General features: G+C 42.7%; 1 protein-coding gene across 1 annotated transcript in view; it reads right to left on the reverse strand.

Annotated features, from left to right (window-relative positions):
• The window catches only part of FOCAD (focadhesin), a 333,165-nt gene that overhangs the window by 80,724 nt on the left and 228,440 nt on the right, over positions 1-24,001 (reverse strand). The window contains exon 26 of the mRNA XM_082243972.1: positions 9,143-9,259. Coding sequence (XP_082100098.1) covers positions 9,143-9,259 — 117 coding nt within the window. The remainder of the gene's footprint in view (positions 1-9,142; positions 9,260-24,001) is intronic.

A 24,001-nucleotide genomic window follows, 5' to 3' on the forward strand; every position in this document is an offset into this window, starting at 1 on the left:
GAGCCACCGAAAAGGAATGAGGGTGAACATCAATCGACTCACACCATGAAATTTACGCTTTCCATGTACAATGGTAAATCTTTCTAAAAGGTAGACTTCCTAGCCTTCAGCATTGTCGGAATCACCAACCCAGGCAAACCTCTATCCCTTTCAATAGCCAGGCCCTCACAGCCAGCAACTGTAAAGCAGGATGGAAGATCAGCCCTTGGGACAGCTGGTCCTCCCTGAGAGGCAGCCTCCAAGGGACATCAGTGACCAATCGCACTAGGTCGGCGTACCAAGACCGGCGAGGCCAGTCCGTGGCCACTAGAGTGACTAAAATCCCTTTGGCCTCGATCCTGCGCAGAAGCCGTAGAAGAAACTTGAGAGGAGAGAAGGCGTAGATCAGAAGACACTGACCCCATGGGGCCACCAGAGTGTCTGTGGGGTCCGCCAGAGGATCCCGTGACCTTGCCACAAACCTTGGTACCTTTCTGTTGAGCCAAGATGCCAACAGGTCCACCTCGGGGGTACCCCACTTCAGACATATCAGATGAAACACTCCCCTTGGTCCAACGCCTGCCAACTGAGATAGTCTGCCCTCCAATTTTCCATGGCGGAGAGGGCCGGAATGAAGCGTTCAGCCCACCACAGAATGCCGGCTATCTCCAGAGCCGCCAACACACTTTTTGGTCCACCCTGGTTATAGACCTAATCCATCGCCCGAAGTCCCAAGACATTGATTGGTAGTCTGTCCAACAACCCTGCCGAAGACTCGGAGAGCAAAGCCACCAGACCAGGGAACCCCTGGTTTCCCAGCTCAGCCAAATCCGTTTGTCCAGAGACTTTGGACATTAGTATCATTTTACCAGGATCTCGCTCTGGAGGGACCTCAAATGGAACTGTGCAAATGGGACCCCCTCGAAGGTAGACACCATCAGGCCCAGCATTCGCATGCAAGTCCGGAGGGAGGACCTCCTGCGGGACAGCAACAGATGATTTGCAGCATGCAACTTCTGGAGTTTGTCCAGAGGAAGAAACACACTGGCCAGAGCTGAATCCAGAGTCAGACCAAGATAATCCAATTTCCTGGACGGGATCAGGTCAGACTTCTGGTAGTTCAGAAGCTAACCGAACTCCTTCAAGGTCTGGATCATAATTTCCATGTCGTTCATCAATGTAGATGAGGACTCTGCTCGCAAGAGGAGGTCATCCAAGTAGCCCAGCACAGCAATCCCCAGCTGACGTAGCAACGCCAGAACCGTGGCCAACGTCTTCGTGAAGACCCAAGAAGCGGAGGTGAGACCAAACGGTAATGCCACGAACGGATAGTGCTTCTCTCCCACAGCAAAGTGGAGGAAACGCTGGTGGCGGGCACATATTGTAATGTGCAAGTAAGCATGATGCTTTGATGTTGATAGAAGCTAGGAAATCTCTCTGATGTAGGGATGCCACCACCGTGTGAATGGACTTAATTCTGAATTTCTGTACCCGCACAAAACAATTCAGGGCCTTGAGGTTTAGAATCGGATAAGCCTTGCCCTCCTTCTTTGGGACCCTAAACAGCTTTAAATAAAAACCTTAAAACTATTCAGATTCTGGAACTGGGACAATCACTCCCTGGAGCAATAGGTCACGGCCTCAAGGAGGGCTTGCAGCTATTTCAGAGACAGACGCATGTTGGGAGGGAAAGAACCTTTCCGGAGGGCAAGAAGGAAACTATCTTGTACTCAGACAGAATCACTTTGTGGACCCATTTTCATTTACCAAGGAGGTTCACGGGCCTGGAAACCCCACCCCAGGTATGAGTGAGGGCGCACCTTCATATGCCGAAGGGGCCTTGTCCGCCGGTCTAAAGAATCCCGCTTTCAGCTTGCCAGAACAGGGCCACTTGGAACCTCCCGAGGACGGCTTGAAAGGTTTTGAACCCTTGTCAGTGGACCCTGAGGGATGAAAAAACGTTGTATGTGCAGAGAAGGAAGGGCCACATGTGTGAAGAGGCTCTTTTCCCTTCACAGACTGTGGAAGAAAAGTGCTCTCCCCCCCGTGAGACTCCTAATTATGTCACCCAGGGTAGCCCCACCACAGGCAATCACCTTGAAAAGGCATATCAGTTAGAGCTTTTTTTAGAGGTTTGGTCCGCAGACCAAGACTTAAGCCATAACACACGCCCAAGCACAACTGCCGAAACAGACAGCTTCTAAATCAAGGGGACCGCGTCCATAACGGCACGGCTTGCTCCCTCTACACATCGCGGTCCGTTCTGCAGGCGGCCACGATCTTCTTAAAGAGCTACTGCCTACGTGTGTGATCAAGATTTGCTATAAGTGTCTGTCTTTTACATTAAAGTTAATTTCAAGGATAATGCACTATCAGCGTTTATTTTTTAATTTGGGATCCATCTGTTGGTAAGCTTGCCATTGACTCAAATGAGATCCACACCTGTATGAAGCGGACAGGTTTGGGAGATCCATACATTGGGAGTCCAGTCTATGCATCCTCTGCCACAGGGTATCTGCTCACCAGTTTAAAGCTCAACCTCCCAATGACTTGGTAAGAAGTAATCGCTACTTTTGGGTGTCACTGGCCAAGTTTCACTGTCACTTTGAGTGAGAAACATATCCGTCACTTGATTCCATTGTGGTAAGGGGCCACTCATATGCACAGGATTGTCACGGGGTGCACACCTAATTTGAACTTTTGAAAACATCACTTCATCACTTTATTACAGGGCTTTATTACAACACCTCAGAAGCTGAAGAAGTCACTGGATTTGTTTATCTGAGAGACTTTATCTGTCATTTTCTTATTACTTTACCATTTCAGTGATTTGTGTATGATTATTTAACATCACGTGTATTTTGCTCACGTATATGTTTGTTTACTCATATTTATGTATTTTTTAGAAGCGCACTACTTTTTTATTAGTTTACCCATTTATTGTTTCTAGTGCTGCCTCTATCTTTTTTGTGGTTAGTGCACCCTTTTTTCTTATTTTAAAAGGAAAAATTGCCAGAACCAAAGATCCTGGCAGAAAGCCAGGTCCTTACTCCTGACTAGTCAGAAAAAAACGGAAGGCCTATAGCGGAGAGGGGGATGTATACCAGCTAGGACTGTCCATAGACATGGCCAAGTGCTTTTTTTGCCTAGTGTCCTACTCCTGTAGGGGGAGATATAACCCTATGGTTCTGGATATGAAGCGCTGTGTCCGTCAATGAACAAAAGAGAAATGCAGACAGTTCATTAGGGCCAGAAAGTGCACCAGATGGAGGGAAGCAATGACTGAACAGGTAGATTCCATGCTGAATTTTTGCACTCAAAAGAAGATATTGGGTGCTTTCAGATCCAAAATGAGGTGTATGCCCCCTGATTTGCTTTGGGAACTGTGAAGTTTGAGTAGACACCTGGAAACCTTTTCAATGGCATAACCTCCCTGAGAGTGAAGTTGTTTCAGATCCATTTAAAGATCAGATAGTCTTTTCACAGACATTGGCAGGTTTGACAACATGAAACAGGGTCTAGGTAGCAATTGAAATTCTAGCTTATATTCCTTGGACACAACTTTTTTGGCCACGCATCAAAGAGTCTTTTGGTCCAAGAGGTTGCAAAGGCTAAAAGGCATCCTGAATGATTCCGAAATAAGAGTATATTTCAACAAAACGTTTGGGGGAAGAAAAAAAAAAAAGGTTGTCTGGAGTTAACCTCTTACATACAAAACAGGTTGTAGTGCATGTACTGGGAACGTTTAGCTCCATATCTAGACATGTATATACTGGGCCAATAAGGAGGTTCAGCAGACTGACCTTTGCGCTACAAGAGAGTGGTGCATTACAAAAACGGAGGGCATGTGACATGTGTTAAAAACAGTGACAGCCCAGTACCAGAGATTGTCTGCAACACAATGAAGAATGAAGCATTAACCCCCTACTGGAGGAATAGCAGGGGAATGGAACACACACCAGTTCTGTGAAAAGGAGAAGAAGCCCCAATAATTTATTGCAGTCTTGGTCTGGAGCGTGACCTACAGCAGCAAACATAGCAAATAAATATAGAGAGGGTGAATGCAGGACCCAGTGAAGCATATCTCATTCCAGACAGTCTCCTCACCTCACCTTAGGTGGGCATACTACTCAGAGAATCTTTAGGGACTTACAGGATTATGCCAATGGGTGAATCACAACTCTAGATACTGCATCTAGCTGTTAGGCCCGCCCCCTTCCCTCATTAGTGAATGGGTTGAAGTTCGGGGAGCCCAGTGTCTGCTAGGATATGAACGTCACATATCCCAGGAGGCACTGGGGGCACCAACATCATTCGCCAAGGTGAATGACTAAGAATGGGCGGAGCGGGCCAAAAACAAAAAACATAAAGAGAAAAAAAAGCAGCGGAGGGTGGGCTGGTTGCAGAGCAGCCAAGTCATCCCAATGGATAAAGATCTGTTTAAAGGCTATTTTCTCATAGGAGAAAATGTTAGGGATAATAATATTCAATCTGCAAATGGCAACAAATAGAAGCTGACATTTAATATGAAAGGACCCCTGTGTGTCTGGAGAGTGCAGAGCCCAGTCCCTGAATTACAGGCAGGCCCGCCATCTTTATCATGGCATGTTCCTTCCAGGTATAGAACCTCCATGGCTATGCAGAGGATCAGCCAATGTGAAAAATGACAAAATGAGCTGTCATGGCGCAGTTAATTAAGAATCTGGAGGGAAGAAAAATATATCTTGATGTAAACTAAAAATTGTCTAGTAAAATGGGTCTGCATTTCTCGGAGGAGAAAAGACCTCCATTGTTCTAAGACACTAGCAAGAAACTGAATCATGATGGAGCAGAAGGGGTTACATCTGGCTGATTAACAGTTGTTATTGTTTGCCAGTTTCCAATCTCCTGTATGCCTGATCACAAATCTCTCTAACTTGCTGTTGAACCTGGATGCCAACAGATCTACGTCTGGGACCCCCCAGCGTAGGCAGATCAGTTAAAAAATCCCGGAATGTAATGACCATTCCCCCGGAAACATCTGTTGACAGCTCCAAAAATCTGCCTGCCAGTTCTCTATTCCTAAAATGAACACTGCTGTCAGGCATGGCACAAACTTCTCTGCCCAGGACAGTATAATATCCACCTCTTTCTGGACTGATCGACACCTTGTGCCTCCTTGATGGTGGACATAAGCCATGGCTGTGGCATTGTCAGATTGCACCCTAAAAGGTGACCCCGTAGTCTGTGCTTCCAGAATTTCAGAGCCCAACTGACTGCACGAATTTCCAAATTGTTGATGGGGAGATGACTCTCTACCCAAGACCATTTCCCCTGGACAGTAGCTTCCTCCAGAACCTCACCCCAGCCGGTGAGACTGGCATCTGTAGTCTTTGAAACATAACAAACATGTGGAGCACCTCTCCACAGCGCTCTTTACATTTTAGACACAAACGAAAAAACTGAGGTACTTCCTGTGTGGGAGGGGTTATATAGGGGGTAATCATTTCTGATTGGTTGCCACTGTCCTTCACCTATAGGTGGCTATATAAACCATATGTTATGATTTATGGCTCTGTGTTCTGTGATGTACGAAAATAAATGCTTGTTTTGCTTCCGCCTTCATTCACTGCAGAGGAGATTGGGGAATGGATATTTCCTGAGCTCCTCCCACTTGGCATCCTGAAGCACATCCTGAAGCACGTTAAAGTGGCCCTTCGCTTCCCGGAGGAACAGGAGAGCATGGGACCCACTGCAGTCATCAGCAGGGGGAACCCAATTCTCAATACCTTAAAAGTGACTGAGTGGCTCTAAAGACAATTGCTGGCTTTAAAAAAAGGCACCAAGCTCATGGCTGTAGCCTTAAACTTGTTTTAACCATTTGAAGTCCCCTCCATCTAAATACAGTGGGGAAAATAAATCATGGGTGCAGGGCTTTTTTTCAGCCCTGAACGGGGCAGGTTCAAGAAGAAGCCCATTAAGTTCATTGAGTGGCCTATTCAGTCTCCAGACCTTTATCCTATAGAAACTTTGAAGTGCCAAGCAATAGCCAAGAAACCTTAAGGATTTAGAGAAGATCTGTAAAGAGTGAACCAAAATCCCTCCTGAGATGTGTGCAAACCTCGTCACCAACTACAAGAAATGTCTTACTTCTGTGCTGGTCAACAAGGGTTTCTCCACCAAGTACTAACTCATATTTTGCTTGGGGATCAAATACTCATTTTACTCATTGAATTGCAACCTAATGTATAGCATTTGTTTTATGTGTTTTTTTTTTCTGGATGTTTGATTAATATTCTGTCTCTATCATTTAAAATACATCTATGATAAAACATTTTAGAACCTTTATTTCTTTGTAAGTGGACAAACTTACAAAACCTGCAGGAGATCCAAAAGATATTTTCCCCACTGTACAGCGGCAGCAAGTGGTAATAAATTAGTAGGAAATAAAATAGGTACTCATTTTTTAAAAAACTTGATTATTTTGATGTCCTGGCTTAAAATATTAGCCTAGTCAAAGAGTGTTTACAAAGTGTAGTTTCCCTTTAACTGTAGTTTAATGGCTTAAAGTGTTACTACACCCACAACATTAAAATCAGTCTGTATATGCTGTAAAGCATGCTTGTTACACTCACTGTGGAACCTAGGGGTTAATCCTCTGCATTGCGTAAAAAGACTGTTTGATCCGACCCTCTCTGATCCACCCCCTCTTCTTCCACGTTCCCCAATCCATCTCCTGATAGAGCAAAGGCTAGAGGACAAGCTGCACATGCTAAGTTCGGTGTGTATTTCTAGAGCGTTTTTTTTTTTTTTCTTGGGAGTGCGCATGTGATCAACACAGCACAGGACCAATCAGCACTGTCCAGACAGAGGGTCCGGGGTCCTGCAGCCTCATAGGAAAATCAGGGGAGAATAAAAACTCCTTCTACAAGCTTTAACCAGACACTGACAGAAGTCCCAAGACTGCTATATACTTCTGATGAGAAAAGGGATTTAGGAGTTTATATTTACCAAAACTATTGCATTTCCATGTTCTGTGTACTGTGGGAGACCAGATATAGTGAATGCAGGGTCCTGGGTTTAGTAACACTTTAAAGTCATGTTTCCAGACTATCTGTACTGTGCTGTGCTGTGCTTCAGAGCTGCTGTGTACATTTCAGAACTACATAGACAACAATACAAATCTTTTGACAATTAAAAATGATCCTATTTATGCACTTCAATTATACATTTAGCCATTTTCCTGGCCTTCAGCTTCAACTTAAAGCAGGCAGCTAAATATATATATATATATATATATATATATATATATATATATATATATACATACACACACACACACACACACATACACAGTATGTGAAAAATAATGTAAATGAACTGTTTCACCAGCCAAAGAATCTGTAAATCTGTGCAGCCAATTTTGTGATGCAAGCCCTCCTGCCAGCATAATCCGATCCCTGATCTCTACTACAGAAACACAGCTTGGTCAAAACACACACCCAGCCAACTACATTGCCAATGAGGGATGAGGGAGTAGTAGCACAATAATGAAGTCATCTCTGTCCACTTTCCCGTCAGTCCATATTCATGGAGCAGAGTCTCACATACTAATAGACAGTAATGAAATTTTGAAATCTCTCATTCAAGCTGTGCGGCTTATTTCTTGTGATTGTGATCCATTGATACTCAACAACGGTCAAAGGTTTCCCCCAATAACCATGCTTATTTCCCATTAATGCACATGCCTATGTGTAATACAAAGACCAACAGTGTATCACTGTTATCTTGGGTGAACAAGTTATCAGGTGACAAATTTCAGACTAGCTAATAACCTTTTCCCTTGGCAGCACAGATACCTATGCTTCAGATAGTTTGGTCATGTGTGACAGTTCACTGATCATAGCATTAAATAAAAAAAGTACTAATTTTTCCTTTTCAAATTCTTTAAAATGAACAACATGCAGGAACAAACGATATGATTATGGTTTGAGGAAATAATCGCAGGAAAGAGGATCAGGAAATTACCACTGAGGCTTTCTGGATTAAATATGATCATAATTGTAAAATAGTGTTGAATGAAATCCAGCCCAGCACTAGAATAAATGTGCTTTTTGATTGTAGGAAATACGAACCTCTTGGTGCTTAGTGTCTTGATGTTTTTGAACCAGAGAGCCCTGGGACTTGTCTTCCTTGTTATTTATGTCTGGGTATTGTTCATTAAAATGAATTAACCCCCTATAGGAAATAAGCCATCTGCTTCTACGTTCTCCCACCAGAGCCTAGTGGAAAGCTGCCAACTCATTTTCTGCAAACCACACTTCTCAGACTGGCAAGGCATCAAATTAGGCATTAAAGGGGTAGTCTAAATTCTAAAAGTATAGCTAATGCTGAGTATCATGAAAAAGCCTTTGCAGTACATTAAGATGCATGTAAATTGAATAAGTTAACAACTGCTTTGCTATATTATGTTATTTCATTCAAATTACAGTGGCCACCCAAAGTCTAAATCTAAAATCAATTCTTGGTTTCTTGGTTTTAGTAAAAACTGAAATAGGACTGGAGCCACTAGATTGTGTACAGACGCCAATAATATTGCAGACTTCCTATTTAACTTTATCAGACACAAAGCTGCCTGCCACCTGATTGGATGCTATGGGTAACATCTACATTTTTTTTAGTTAAAGTAGTGATGATCTGGATTGATTTTGATATACAGGTATGTTTTAATTGCTGGTTTTAAATGTGTACATCTTAGACCTGGTCAGGGGTATGTTTTAAACTGCTGCCATGCTAATGCAGTCCACTAACGGAAAGATTTACCAATCAAGATGCATATAATAAAAGTCTATCTCAGATAATGCCTCCTCTTTCAATTCATTATAGCTTTCCTAATAAATTAATCCCAAGTTGTTATTCAGTCTGAATCATAAAGTATTGCAAGACTAATACTCCATACAATTTATCAAAGAAGGTTTACATAGACACAACATTTAGAAAATATTTGTGCAAATTTGCCCTTTTGCCAGGTACAAAAAGACAAACTTCTATGGAACTTTGAAATTTAGCTGCTACAGAAAATGAAAATGCTTTATGATTAACATACAAAAGTTAGTGAAAACAGAAGCAGTAAAATGGTGGGCACACTTTGATTTTTTTTTTTCAAAATATACAGCAAACTTACCTGTTGGAACCAAGGAAAGATTCTGCCCTTAGGATAATAATGACTGTTGACAATAATAAGAAGAGTGTCCAGCACCATACAAATCCAAGCTTGGGTGGGAAGGATATCAGGTCCAATCTGCAGGTAAACAGAAACCAGTTCATCCTAGAAGAGTCTTAATATTTAGAAAGCGAATGCATGCAACCTAAGACACGACATACACTATGCGAATTTCAAATGAAAATACAAATCAAAAGTAAAATTGCTCGTCTTTCATATCGTTAGTGTGATATGTGCGACACAAGATTTGCGTACGACTGCCAAAATTAACTGTTGGGTTTTTTTGCGAAAAATGGCCACATTTCGTATCATTAATGGGAGAGTTGTATGATTTCACCTAACAAAACACATGATTCCCAAAAAGTTTGAACCGGAAGGAAAAGATAGCGAAATAAACACAGGAACGATTGTTCGTCTACAACATATAATGATAATAATGCAGGAAATACTATAGGTTACAGCAAAGTCTGCTGAGGTGCCAACATGTCTGCAAGAAAAGTAGAATAAACACAAATGTATGTGCATGTATAATGGACCTTTCACACCTTTTAAGCAATGGCAGGAAAAAAAAAGAAAGCAGCCAATAATGACCTACTGCAGTGTTTTACACCTCATTCACTGCAGAAAAAAGGGTACAGCAAGTCTGCTTCATACAGGAGGTGCAGACATGTCTGCAAGTAAAGTGGAATAAACACAAATGTCTGTGCATGTTAAATGGACCTTTCTAAATAATCTATTACATAAGAAACCTGTTGTGAATACAGTTGGTATCACAGTAGAGGTGTGGTTAAAAGGTCAAAACAACATTGCATCATTTCCCATACTGGCATAAAAAATAGTGTTTGGAAGTACGATTTTCGAATCTCATTGATGGTACACTCACATGCTGTATGTGAGCGCCGCTTTTGTTTATCGATCGACAGATCCTTTGAGATTTGCATCATGTATGGCCTGCCTAAGGCAGGCCTTTGACTGAGCCAAACTTACATGCACATTACCGTCTGCTCTATGACCTATATAGTTTGAAGTTTCCACTTCACCTTTACTGTGTATGTTACATGTCCAAAACGAAACATTTCGACTTTACTAAATAATTCCACAGTGCTTTTCCACCTTGTCATCAAGTAGTGGTGTATAAATGCTTCATTCAGGTTTATCAGGGGGCCCAATGTAACCCAGTAGGATCATAACTTTGGAGAAGATATAGCTTTATTTACCCATACTCCTTGCCATGCGCAGGAGATAGAACTTTTGTATACATTTTCCAGAGAAATAAAACTGAACGTCAGCCAAAAGAAACAAAGGGGGGAAAAAAAGATGGCCAAGAACTATCAGATACTTTTAATGAAGATACCATTAAATTTGGCTCAGAAAAGAAAGAAATGTCACAAAAACAACATCCAAACCATACTATCAATGTACCAAGACCATTGTAAGCACTGCTTTATGGCTCAGGTTAAGTTACATAGTTAATCCAGTTGAAAAAAAGACACAAAATCCATCTGGTTCAACCAATAAAAAGGGGAAACAAAACAAAACTTTTTTTTACAATTCTATATACACAATCCTATACCCACAGTTGATTCAGAAGAAGGCAAAAAAACCCAGCAAAGCATGATCCAATCCGTGAAAGCAGGGGTAAATTTCCTTCCTGATCTGATCCCCCAAGAGGCAATTAAATGATCCCCGGATCAACTTTACCTATAAATGTTAGTAACCAGTTATGTTATGTACATTTAGTAAAGAATCCAGGCCTTTTTCAAACCAATCTACTGAACTGGACAGAACCAGCTCTTAACAAAGTCTATTCAACATTTTCACAGTTCTTACTGTAAAGAAGCCTTTCCGTATTTGGAGAAAAAATAGCCGTTCCTCCAGATGTAAAGAGTGCCACTTGTTCTCTGTGATGATCTTAAAGTGAATAACTCAACACCAAGTTAACTATGTAGACCACTTTTTTTTTTTTTTATACATGTTGATCATATCCCCCACTTAATCACCTCTTCTCAAGACAGAGTAAATTCAGTTCCTCTAATCGTTCCCCATAGCCGAGTTCCTCCATGCCTCTTATCAGTTTGGCTGCCCTTCTCTGCACTCTCTCAAGTTCCCTGATAGCCTTTTTGGGAACTGGTGCCCAAAACTGAACATCTTATTCCAGATGAGGTCTTACTAATGATCTGTACAGGGGAAACATTATTATCTCTCTCTCTGGAGTCTATGCTTCTCTTAATACAAGAAAGGACTTTGCTTGCTTTAGAAACCACAGCTTGGCATTGCATGCATTAAGCTTATGATCTACCAGAACACCCAGATCCTTCTCCACCACTGATTCCCCCGTTGTATTCCCCCCTAGTATGTATGCCGCATGCATATTCCTAGCCCTCAAGTGCATAACTTACATTTATCAACATTAATCCTCATTTGCCACATAGTTGCCCAATTAAACAGTGCATTGAGGTCGGCTTGTAAGTTGGAGGCATCCTGTAAGGACGTTATTCCACTGCAAAGCTTGGCGTCATCTGCAACGACTGAAATGGTACTTTTAATCCCAGACCCTATATCATATTTATATTTATAAATGTAAAAAAGGAAGGGTCCCAACACTAAACCTTGGGGTACACCACTAATAACCTTAGACCATTCAGAGTATGCATCATTAACCACTACTATCTGAATTTGGTCTTCTATCTTTTTCCAAGCCTGTAGACTTTATATTACACACTAGCAGTGTGTAGGGAACTGTGTCAAATGATTTTGCAAAATCCAAGTATGCTACGTCCACAGCCACTCCTTTGTCTAAGGTTTTATTTACCTCCTCATAAAAAGAAATCAGATTTGTCTGACAACTTCTGTTTTTCATAAATCCATGCTGTCTGTTGGCTATTTTCTTTTCCAGCAAGGGGAAACTCATCTATGTAAACTTTTATTAAACTCTCCAGTATCTTCCCAACTATGGAAGTTAAACTAACAGATCTAAAGTTACTTGGTAAAGACTTTGATCCCTTTTTAAATATAGGCACCACATTTTACTCCAGTCCAGTTGTACTATTCCAGTCCTTAAAAAGCCCCTACAGTTTACCAGTTGACAGAAGGTGACCTGGACAAATAGACATACTTTAATATAAGTCTTGGAAGGTCTCCTGTATCTTAAATGGAAAAATTGTACTTTAAGATCAAGTAGAGGACACCACATGCTGAAGTATATGAAAGATCCAACTAGCAAACCTGCACTTGCCTTAAAATTATGATATTCTGAAGGGGTGGTCATTACAGCACTTCACACATTTAAGGGGTACAGTCACATGATTATCCAAAGACAAGCAGAAGTGGAAGTCATTTGTCAATACCCTACATGATAAGGATGTACAAGTGATGTAACAAGTGAGGCTTAAGAACAATATGCTACACTTTTCAAAGTTAGAGGCTTCCATGACCTACAGTGCTTGCGAAAGTATTCGGCCCCCTTGAACTTTTCAACCTTTTGCCACATTTCAGGTTTCAAACATAAAGATATAAAACTGTAATTTTTTGTGAAGAATCAACAACAAGTGGGACACAATCATCAAGTGGAACGAAATTTATTGGATATTTCAAACTTTTTTAACAAATAAAAAACTGAAAAATTGGGCGTGCAAAATTATTCAGCCTCTTTACTTTCAGTGCAACAAACTCTCTCCAGGAGTTCAGTGATGATCTCTGAATGATCCAATGCTGACCTAAATGACTAATGATGATAAATAGAATCCACCTGTGTGTAATCAAGTCTCCGTATAAATGCACCTGCACTGTGATAGTCTCAGAGGTCCGTTTAACCACTTTACCACCGGAGGATTTTGCTGTCTTACGTCCAGGCCACTTTTTGCGATTCGGCGCTGTGCGACTTTAACTGACAATTGCGCGGTCGTGCGACGCCGTACCCAAACGAAATTTACGTCCTTTTTTTACCACAAATAGAGCTTTCTTTTGGTGGTATTTGATCACCTGTGCAATATTTACTTTTTGCGCTATAAACAAAAAAAAGAGCTTTTATTTTGAAAAAAATAACAATATTTTTAACATTTTTTTATATGAAATTCCTCCCAAAAAATATGTAAAAATATTTACTATAGTTAATTTTTGGCCAATTTGTTTTCTGCTACCTATGTTTGGTAAAAGAAATCACAATAAGCATATTTTGATTGGTTTGCACAAAAGTTATTGCGTTTACTAACTAAGGGAAAGATTTCTGTCATTTTTGGTGTTTTTTTTTTTAACGAGTAATGGCGGCGATCTGCAATTTTTTTTTTTGCGGGACTGCGACATTGCGGCGGACAGATCGTACCCTTGACTGACATTTTTGATACTTTTGGGGGTACCAGTGACATTACTACAGTAATCAGTGCTATAAATATGCACTGTTACTGTAAAAATGACACTGGCAGGGAAGGGGTTAATTTTATTGGAGAGGGAGGGGTTAATGTATGCCTGGTGCTTACTAACCTGTGGGGGGGAGGTGACTGAGTGAGCCAGGGACAGATCGGATGTTCAGCTATGCTGAACACTCCGATCTGTCACTCCCTGTCACTTACGAGATCCGCCTGCTCTGTTTACACAGGCGGGCGGATCTCCAAACTAGATTCCCCAACGATCTGGGAAGAGCGGCGGCGATCGCCGCCGCTCCTCCCCTGGCCCGACTCCCGCTGTGAATGAAAACAGCGAGAGCGCGCCTCCGGCGGCGCACGAGCGCCGCCTACAGGGGGAGGAGTCCAGCGACATAGGTCTACGCCGCTGGACGATAACGAGCCACTGTGCCGCAGTAGCAGCACAGTGGCTGGAGGTAAAGTGGTTAAAGCACAGAGAGCATCATGAAGAACAAGGAACACACCAGGCAGGTCCGAGATACTGTTGTGGAGAAGTTTAAAGCCGGATTTGGATACAAAAAGATTTCCCAAGCTTTAAACATCCCAAGGAGCATTGTGCAAGCGATAATATTGAAATGGAAGGAGTATCAGACCACTGCAAATCTACGAAGACCTGGCTGTCCCTCTAAACTTTCAGCTCATACAAGGAGAAGACTGATCAGAGATGCAGCCAAGAGGCCCATGATCACTCTGGATGAACTGCAGAGAGCTACAGCTGAGGTGGGAGACTGTCCATAGGACAACAATCAGTCGTATACTGCACAAATCTGGCCTTTATGGAAGAGTGGCAAGAAAAAAACAATTTCTTAAAGATATCCATAAAAAGTGTCGTTTAAAGTTTGCCACAAGCCACCTGGGAGACACACCAAACATGTGGAAGAAGGTGCTCTGGTCAGATGAAACCAAAATCAAACTTTTTGGCAACAATGCAAAACGTTATGTTTGGCGTAAAAGCAACACAGCTCATCACCCTGAACACACCATCCCCACTGTCAAACATGGTGGTGGCAGCATCATGGTTTGGGCCTGCTTTTCTTCAGCAGGGACAGGGAAGATGGTTAAAATTGAGGGGAAGATGGATGGAGTCAAATACAGGACCATTCTGGAAAAAAACCTGATGGAGTCTGCAAAAGACCTGAGACTGGAATGGAGATTTGTCTTCCAACAAGACAATGATCCAAAACATAAAGCAAAATCTACAATGGAATGGTTCACAAATAAACATATCCAGGTGTTAGAATGGCCAAGTCAAAGTCCAGACCTGAATCCAATCGAGAATCTGTGGAAAGAACTGAAAACTGCTGTTCACAAACGCTCTCCATCCAACATCACTGAGCTCGAGCTGTTTTGCAAGGAGAAATGGGCAAAAATGTCAGTCTCTCGATGTGCAAAACTGATAGAGACATACCCCAAGCGACTTACAGCTGTATTCGCAGCAAAAGGTGGCGCTACAAAGTATTAACTTAAGTGGGCTGAATAATTTTGCACGCCCAATTTTTCAGTTTTTTATTTGTTAAAGAAGTTTGAAATATCCAATACATTTCATTCCACTTCATGATTGTGTCCCACTTGTTGATTCTTCACAAAAAATTAAAGTTTTATATCTTTATGTTTGAAGCCTGAAATGTGGCAAAAGGTCGCAAAGTTCAAGGGGGCAGAATACTTTCGCAAGGCACCGTATGTCAGAGATCTTAAAAGCATTTTGTTTGAATCTAAATTGATAAACCTAATATTGCCTACTTAAAGCTGGAGATTTTAATGTAATGGTTCAATTAGTATTTTTAGCTCTAAACTCCGTAAAAAAAAACTTCTTACATCTTCACAAATTATGTCTGCCTATTAATGCTCCTTCATACCAAATGATTCTACATTGATCTCTGACATAAGCCATTTTAGTTCTGTCATCTGTTTTTACCTCAAATGATCTGTTATTTATTGCATTTTGGCCCCACCATACTTTGCTTTTTTCGCTTTGTAGAAAACTCCACATTTGAAGAACAGGCCCATTAGATGTGCTTTACAAATTTAATACTGTGTTAAAACTGTCTTTCCTTTATCCACTAGCCTATTTATGACACTTGTTGTTTACAAGTTAAAATCAGTATTTTTGCTAGAAAATTACTTAGAATCCCCAAAAATTATATATATTTTTTTATAGCAAAGACTCTGGAGAATAAAATGGTGGTCGTTTAAATATTTTTTGTCACTCGGTATTTGCGTAGTGGTCTTTCAAACGCAATTTTTTCACTAAATTTAAAAAAAACGTAACAGTAAAGTTAGCCCAGTTTTTTTTTCTATACTGTGAAAGATGATGTCACGCTGAGTAAATAGATACCCAACATGTTACTGCTTAAAATTGCGCACACTCGTGGAATGGCAACAAACTGCGGAACTTAAAAATTTCCATAGGCGACCTTTTAAAAATTTTAAACAGTTACCAGTTTAGAGTTACAGAGGTGGTCTTTTGCTAGAATTATTGCTCTTGCTCTGATGATCGCGGTGATACCTCACATGTGTGATTTGAACACCATTTACACTTGCGGGTGGGACTTACGTATGCATTTTTTTTGGAGCGCAAGGTCACAGGAATGGGGGCGCTTTAACCACTTTACGACCGGCGCACGACGATCTACGTCGGCACTCAGCCCCGGCCAGGCAAACTGACGTAGGCCTACGTCAGCACTTTTTGCCGGCCCTGTGCACGCTCCCGCGCGCCCCCGCCGCCACCGATGGCTCGATTGGGTTCAGAACCGATCAGTCATCAGGTCCAGGCCAATCATTTTTGGTCTGGACCTGTTGATCGGTCCTGCCCAATCAGATCACCCTCTAAGCCTGTGAAATGTAAACACAGGCTTAGAGGAGATGTGCCCTCCCCCCACAACGGTCTTTTTGGATCCAGCGTGAGAGGAGAGCACATCTTACTGTGAGTAATTGCACCAAGCACCCACACACAGCTAGATAGGCACATTTCACCCCAGATCGCCCCCCCAAATTAACCCCTACAGCACCTGACACAACACACACTATATACAGCATATAGCAGTTACCTATATACCTGTATAAGTGTGATTTGTGAACAGGTGTAGCACTTGCGACCCCCCCTTTTCCACTCAAATTACCCCCCACCCCCCCTAATAAAGATTTAACCCACTGTTCTCCCCTGACCCCCCCCCCCCCCTGATCACCGCCGTTAACCCCTACACCCTCTGTCACATCAGCACTAATACAAACGCAATATACGGTGTTATTGTATTTTTGTATTAGTGTCATTGTGATCAGAATTAGCGCAGGCGACTAAGTTTCTGTCCCAAAAAGGTTTAGGGTCCCCGCCACCCGCCCAATAAAGATTTAAGCCCCTGACCCCCCCCCTGATCACCCCTACACCCCCTGCCATAACACACACCGTATACAGTATATAGCATTTTGCTATATACCCGTAAAAGTGTGATTTGTGGTCAGGTCTAGCGCTTGCGACCCCCCTTTTTCCACTTGAATTACCCCCCACCCCCCCCTAATAAAGATTTAAGCCCTTGATCCCCCCTGATCCCCTCCTGATCACCGCTAGTTAACCCCTACACCCTCTGTCACATCAGCACTAATACAAACGTAATATACAGTGTTTTTGTATATTTGTATTAGTGTCATTGTGATCAGAATTAGCGCAGGCGACTAAGTTTGTGTCCCAAGGAGGTTTAGGGTCCCCGCCACCCGCCCAATAAAGATTTAATCCCCTGATCCCCCCCTGATCACCCCTACACCCCCTGCCACAACACACACTGTATACAGTATATAGCATTTTCTATATACCCGTATAAGTGTGACTTGTGACCAGGTTTAGCGCTTGCCACCGTTCCTTTTATCCTTAGGATACCCGCCAGTCCCTTCCAATAAAGATTTAAACCCCTGATCCCCCCCTGATCACATCCCGTTAACCCCTACACCCTCTGTCACATTAGCACTAATACACACATAATATACTGTTTTTACTGTATTTTGTATTGGTGTCATTGTGACTTGAGGTTGCGCTAGCGAGCTAGTTTCTTTCCCAAAGGAGGTTTAGGGTCCCCGCCACCCCCCCCAGATCCCCGGCGCATAGTTTAGAAGTAACCCCTTGATTACCACACACGCACGCACGCACGCACATACACTTCCATTTCTAGTATAATGTTTGAACAGATCAATATCTGATCTGATCAGAACTATACTAGCGCCCCCATAGTTTAGGGTTCCCAAAACGCGGTGTTTGCACGATCAGTACTGATTCCGGCCAGCACCTGCGTTTAACCCTTTCACCCAGGCAAGTGTAGTAATCAATAGATTACTGTCACTTGCAAAAAAACACAAGACACAAAACCGCTGTGTTAGCAGAGTCAGGCCTGATCCCTGCTAGCATTAGCAGTTTTTTTTGTAGCGCTTGAAATAATCTTCGACAACCAGGTGCTTTTATTACCTGTGAGTCGCATCACTGTACGGGTAAATTTAGTTACCAAAATGTCTAAACGTTCGTACAGTGATGAAGAGCTTCTCAGTTATATGCTGACCGGGTCATCTGATAGCGAAGGGGAAGCTACAATGACCGAATTAGTGTCAGTATATAAACCTGATGACAGCAGCGGCTCCCTGACAGATAGCTCCGACGACAGATGGGTCCCTGTTAGACCCAGGCGTACCCGACCCCATTCTGAAGTTGTTGAGATGCAGGAATCGCAGGGTGCTCGTATGGAGCAGAGTGTGGGTACTAGTGCCGCTCATCCTTCTGACGACCTGGCAAGCGCCAGCGGCCTAGTACAACCTGGACCTAGTACAACCAGCACTGCAGTAAGACCTGGTGACGTGGCGAGTCCCCTAAGTGCAGTTGAAGCTGGTGCGGTGGCTAGCACAAGTAGTGGCCCGCAGCCACCGCGTATTCGAAGACAGGCCCGTAGAGCCCATAGTGCCCTCCCTGATGCGCTGGCATTTCCTAATTGGCAACCCACTGATACTACAGCGCCAGTACTTCCACCATTCACCGCCCAACCTGGAATCCACGTGGAGACAGCTGGTTTTACGCCCCTGAACTTTTTTGAGCTGTTCTTCACGGAAGATCTTTACAGATCTATTGTGGATCAATCAAATTTATATGCACAACAATTCATCGCCGCCAACCCAAATTCACACCTTGCCAGACAATTCGGCTGGAAACCTATAACGGTTTCCGAATTTAAAATCTTTCTGGGCCTTTCCCTCCACATGGGCATAACTAAACAGAGTGAATTGCGGCTATATTGGTCCACTAGCCCAGTTCACCATATGCGCATGTGCTCTGCCTCTATGTCCAGGACGAGATATGAGCAAATTCTGCGATTTATGCATTTCATCGACAATGAAATCTGTCGTCCTCGGGGAGACCCTGCATACGATCGGCTCCACAAAATTCGGCCCCTCATAGACCACTTCAATCAGCGGTTTGCAGCCTTGTTTACCCCCGAACAAGTTGTCTGCGTTGACGAGTCCCTGATTAAATTTACTGGCTGCCTTGCTATGAAACAGTACCTCCCCAGCAAGCGTGCCAAGTACGGGGTCAAACTGTATAAATTGTGTGACAGGGCCACAGGCTATACAGTTAGTTTCTGGGTCTATGAGGGAAAAGATAGCTGTGTGGAGCCCCCCAACTGCCCAGACTACATAGGGAGCAGCGGTAAGATCGTTTGGGACTTGGTGTCACCCTTATCCGGAAAGGGGTACCATTTGTACGTGGACAACTTTTACACAAGCGTGCCACTATTTAGTCACCTTCTCGATTTACAAATTGGCGCATGTGGCACCGTGCGACCTAATCGCCGGGGCTTCCCCCAACGGCTTGTAGATTCCCGTCTTAGTCGGGGGGCGAGAGCCTGCTTGAAAACGGACAAATTGCTTGCGGTGAAGTGGAAGGATACACGGGATGTTTATGTTCTGTCCTCCCTTCACCCAGACACGACGATCCAAATTCCTACGGCAACTGGCGTTATGGAGAAACCCCTCTGTGTCCACGAATATAACCTTAATATGGGAGGGGTGGACCTTAACGACCAGCTTTTGGCGCCGTATTTAGTTGCCCGTAAAGCCAGACGCTGGTACAAAAAAGTGTCTGTTTACCTATACCAATTGGCTATGCTGAACGCCTTTGTCCTATACAGGGCGTCAGGACGAACTGGATCTTTCCGGGAATTCCAGGAAGAGATCATCCTTGCCTACCTGTACCCAGGAGGCATGCCTGCCCAACTTCCCCTTCCAGATGCAGTGAGCCGGCTGCATGAGAGGCATTTTTCACATGTCCTCCCGAGTACCCCTACCCAAAGATGGCCCCAAAGAAGATGTCGTGTCTGTAGCAAGCGCGGATTTAGGCGTGACACCTGCTATTATTGTCCCAAATGTCCTGACCAACCTGGTCTCTGCATCGGGGAATGTTTCGAGCGCTACCATACACTAGTGGATTATTAGCGTAGGGTACAGCACGACACAGTGTAGGGCACACAAACACAGGGTCTCGAAGGATGTTGGATGTCCATCGACATTTTGAGAGACCCAAGCTGGAAGAGAAGATCGCAGAAGATCGCAGTCCCAAATCAAGAAATAAAGGAACAGTTAGAAAGAAAAATAAAAGAATCCAAAAACTGTTGTGGTGTCAGTAATTTTATATGTCCTTCTACTCCTTCCTACTATACTTTTTTCAATGTCCTTTGTTTGTTTTTTCATTCTTTTGTGACCTGTTTCTCTTGCAGGTACTCGTCGGCTACCACGCATTGATTTTATATATTCTGACACAAACAGCGTTTGCGCTCAGCATATATGGATACCTTTGCTGATAGCAGCTGTGGTGATTTTCTGATTTCAGCACTGCAGTTAAAATCCTATTTTGGTATACGTGGATAGTGTCGTGTATACCCATCATTAAATTCAGTGGGTGGTTGTTTGGGCGGTTAATGATGAGTAATACTACGCATTATTCCTGTGCTGATTTCTGATAGGTTCTCTTTTTTTCCGTTCAGCCCACAGGCTGCATGAAAAAAAAAAAAAACCTATATGCCATATGCCAAACAAGGACCAGCAATGTACTGGTACGTTGCTGGACTTTGAGTGGTTATACCAGGATGATGCCTGCAGATTTAGGCATCATCTTGGTATCGTTTTTTACAGCCAGCGGTCGGCTTACATGTAAAAGCAATCCTAGCAGGTAATTGGCCGCTAGACTGCTTTTACATGCAGTGGGAGGGGCCTCCCCCCCCCCACCGCCGCCTTCCGCAGCCTTCCGTGGTTTTTCTCGGGCTCTCCTGTCCCACCGGTTAACCCGAGAGTGCAGCCGGTGGTTCAATTATCTAACCATAGAGCTAATTGGAGATGAGAATGGCTCCAATCATCTCTATGGCCTAAGATGCCGGAGGCTACGAGCATTTTATGACTTCTGTTTCGCCAGAAATAAACAGGGCCATTGGGAAATTGGGAAAGTATTTTATCACACCAATTTTGGTGTGGTCAGATGCGTTAAGGTCAGAGGAGAGATCTAGAGTCTAAAAGACCCCAATTTTTTTAAAAAAGAGTACCTGTCACCACAGATTGCTATCATAGGGGATATTTAAATTCACTATGATAACAATAAAAATGATTTAAAAAAAAAAAATAATTAAAGGAAAGGTGTCAAAATAACATAAAAAAGCAAAAGAAAAAAAAAAAAAATTGAGCCCCCCCCCTTCCCCCGGTGCTTGCGCGCAATGGCGCACGCAAGCGGTGGTCTAGTGTCATATGTAAGCCGCAATTGCAGCATGCATGTGAGGTATCGCCGCAATCGCCAGATCGAGTGCAGTAATTCTTGCAGTAGACCTCCTCTGTAAGTCTAAAGTGGTAACCTGTAGAGACTTTTAAAGGTTTTTAAAAATGTACGTATGTTTTTGCCGCTGCGCAGGCATGCGCAATTTTTAAAGCATGTCATGTTAGGTGTCTATGAACTCGGCATAAGATCATCTTTTAAATTTTACCAAAAAATTGGAATTATATAGTGTATTTGTGCAATAAATTAAAAAAAAATGTATTTTTTTCGCAAAAATTGCGTTTGGAAAATCTGTGCGCAAATACCGTGTGACAAAAAAATTTGCAACATCCACCATTTTATTCTATAGGGCCTCTGCTTTAAAAAAATATATAATGTTTGGGGGTTCAAAGTAATTTTCTAGTAAAAATATTTTTTCATGTAAACAAAAAGGCACAGAAAAGGCTTGGTTTTCAAGTGGTTAGAAGAGTGGGTGATGTGTGGCTAAGATTGAGCAAAAAAAGGCGGGACTGTTCAAACACCCCCCAAATGACCCCTTTTTGAAAAGTAGACACCCAAAGCTTTTTTCTGAGAGGCATGGTGAGTCCATGGAGTATTTTATATTTTGCCACAAGTTTCGGGAAAATTATTATTTTTGTTTTGTTTTTTTACAGAAAGTTGTCACTAAATGATATATTGCTCATGCATGCCATGGGAATATGTGAAATGACACCCCAAAATACATTCTTTTGCTTCTCCTGAGTACAGGGATACCACATGTGTGAGACTTTTTGGGAGCCTAGCTGTGTACGGGACCCCGAAAACCAATCCACATCTTCAGGTTTTCTAATGGCGTAAATTGCTGATTTTACCCCTGACTACCTGTCACAGTTTCAGAGGCCCTGAAATTTCAAGATAGCACAAAACCCCCCCAAATGACCCCATTTTGCAAAGTAGACACTCCAAGCTACTGGCTGAGAAGCATGGTGAGTCCATGGAATAGTTTATATTTTGCCACAAGTTTCGGGAAAATGTTTTATTTTTTTACACAAAGTTGTCAGTAAATGATATATTGCTCACACAGGCCATGGGTATATGTGAAATGACACCCCAAAATACATTCTGCTGCTTCTCCTGAGTAAAATGATACCCCATGTGTGAGACTTTTTGCCAGTCTAGCCGCGTACAGGACCCGGAAAACCAATGCGCACCTTTTGGCTTTCTAAGGGCGTAATTGTTGATCTCACTCCTTACTACCTATCACACTTTTGAAGTCCATAAAAAGCCAAGATTGCACAAACCCCCCCCAAATGACCCCATTTTGCAAAGTAGACACTCCAATCTATTTGCTGAGAGGCATGGTGAGTATTTTGCAGCTCTCATTTTTTTTTGGAAAATGAAGAAAAAAAAGGAAAATGCATTTTTTTTCCTCTTTTTTCAATTTCCAAAACTTTGTGACAAAAAGTGAGATCTGCAAAACACTCAACATGCCTCTCTGCAAATAGCTCAGGGTGTCTACTTTCCGAAAAGGGGTCATTTTGGGGGGGGGTTGTGCTGTCTTGGCATTTCATGGCCTCCAAAACTGTGATAGGTAGTCAGGAGTGAAATCAACAATTTACGCCCTTGGAAAGCCTGAAGGCGATGATTGGTTTTCGGGGTCCTGTACTCGGTTAGACTGCAAAAAAGTCTCACACATGGGGTATCCCTATACTCACGAGAAGCAGCAGAATGTATTTTGGGGTGTCAGTTCACATATACCCATGGCATGTGTGAGCAATATATCATTTACTGACAACTTTGTGTAAAAAAAAAAAAATATATATATATCCCGGAACTTGTGGCAAAATATAAAATATTCCATGGACTCACCATGCCTCTCAGCAAATAGCTTGGGGTGTCTACTTTCCAAAATGGGGTCATTTGGGGGGGTTTTGTGCTATCTTGGTATTTTAGGGCCTCCGAAACTGTGATAGGTAGTCAGGAGTGAAATCAACAATTTACGCCCTTGGAAAGCCTGAAAGCGGGGACTGGTTTTCGGGGACCTGTACTCGGCTAGACTGCAAAAAAGTCTCACACATGGGGTATCCCTGTACTCAGGAGAAGCAGCAGAATGTATTTTGGGGTGTCATTTCACATATACCCATGGCATGTGTGAGCAATATTTCATTTACTGACAACTTTGTGAAAAAAAAAATATATATATATATATATGTATTTCCCAGAACTTGTGGCAGAATATAAAATATTCCATGGACTCACCATGCCTCTCAGCAAATAGCTTGGGGTGTCTACTTTCCAAAATGGGGTCATTTGGGGGGGGTTTGTGCTATCTTGGAATTTTAGGGCCTCCGAAACTGTGACAGGTAGTGCAGAGGTGACATGCACAATTTACGCCATTAGAAAACCTGGGAGTGTTGATTGGTTTTCGCGGTCCTGTACACAGCTAGGCTCCCAAAAAGTCTCACACGTGGGGCATCCCCATACTCAGGAGAAGTGACAGCATGTATTTTGGGGTGTCATTCCACATATACCCATGTCATGTGTGAGAATTTTATCTTTTAGTGACAACGTTGTGTAAAAAAAATAAATAAAAAAAAAAATAGTAATTTTCCCAAAAGTTGTGGTAAAATATAAAATATTCCATGGACTCACCAT

Source organism: Pelophylax lessonae (genome assembly GCF_965119305.1).
Source record: "Pelophylax lessonae genome assembly, chromosome: 1".
Taxonomy (NCBI): domain Eukaryota; kingdom Metazoa; phylum Chordata; class Amphibia; order Anura; family Ranidae; genus Pelophylax; species Pelophylax lessonae.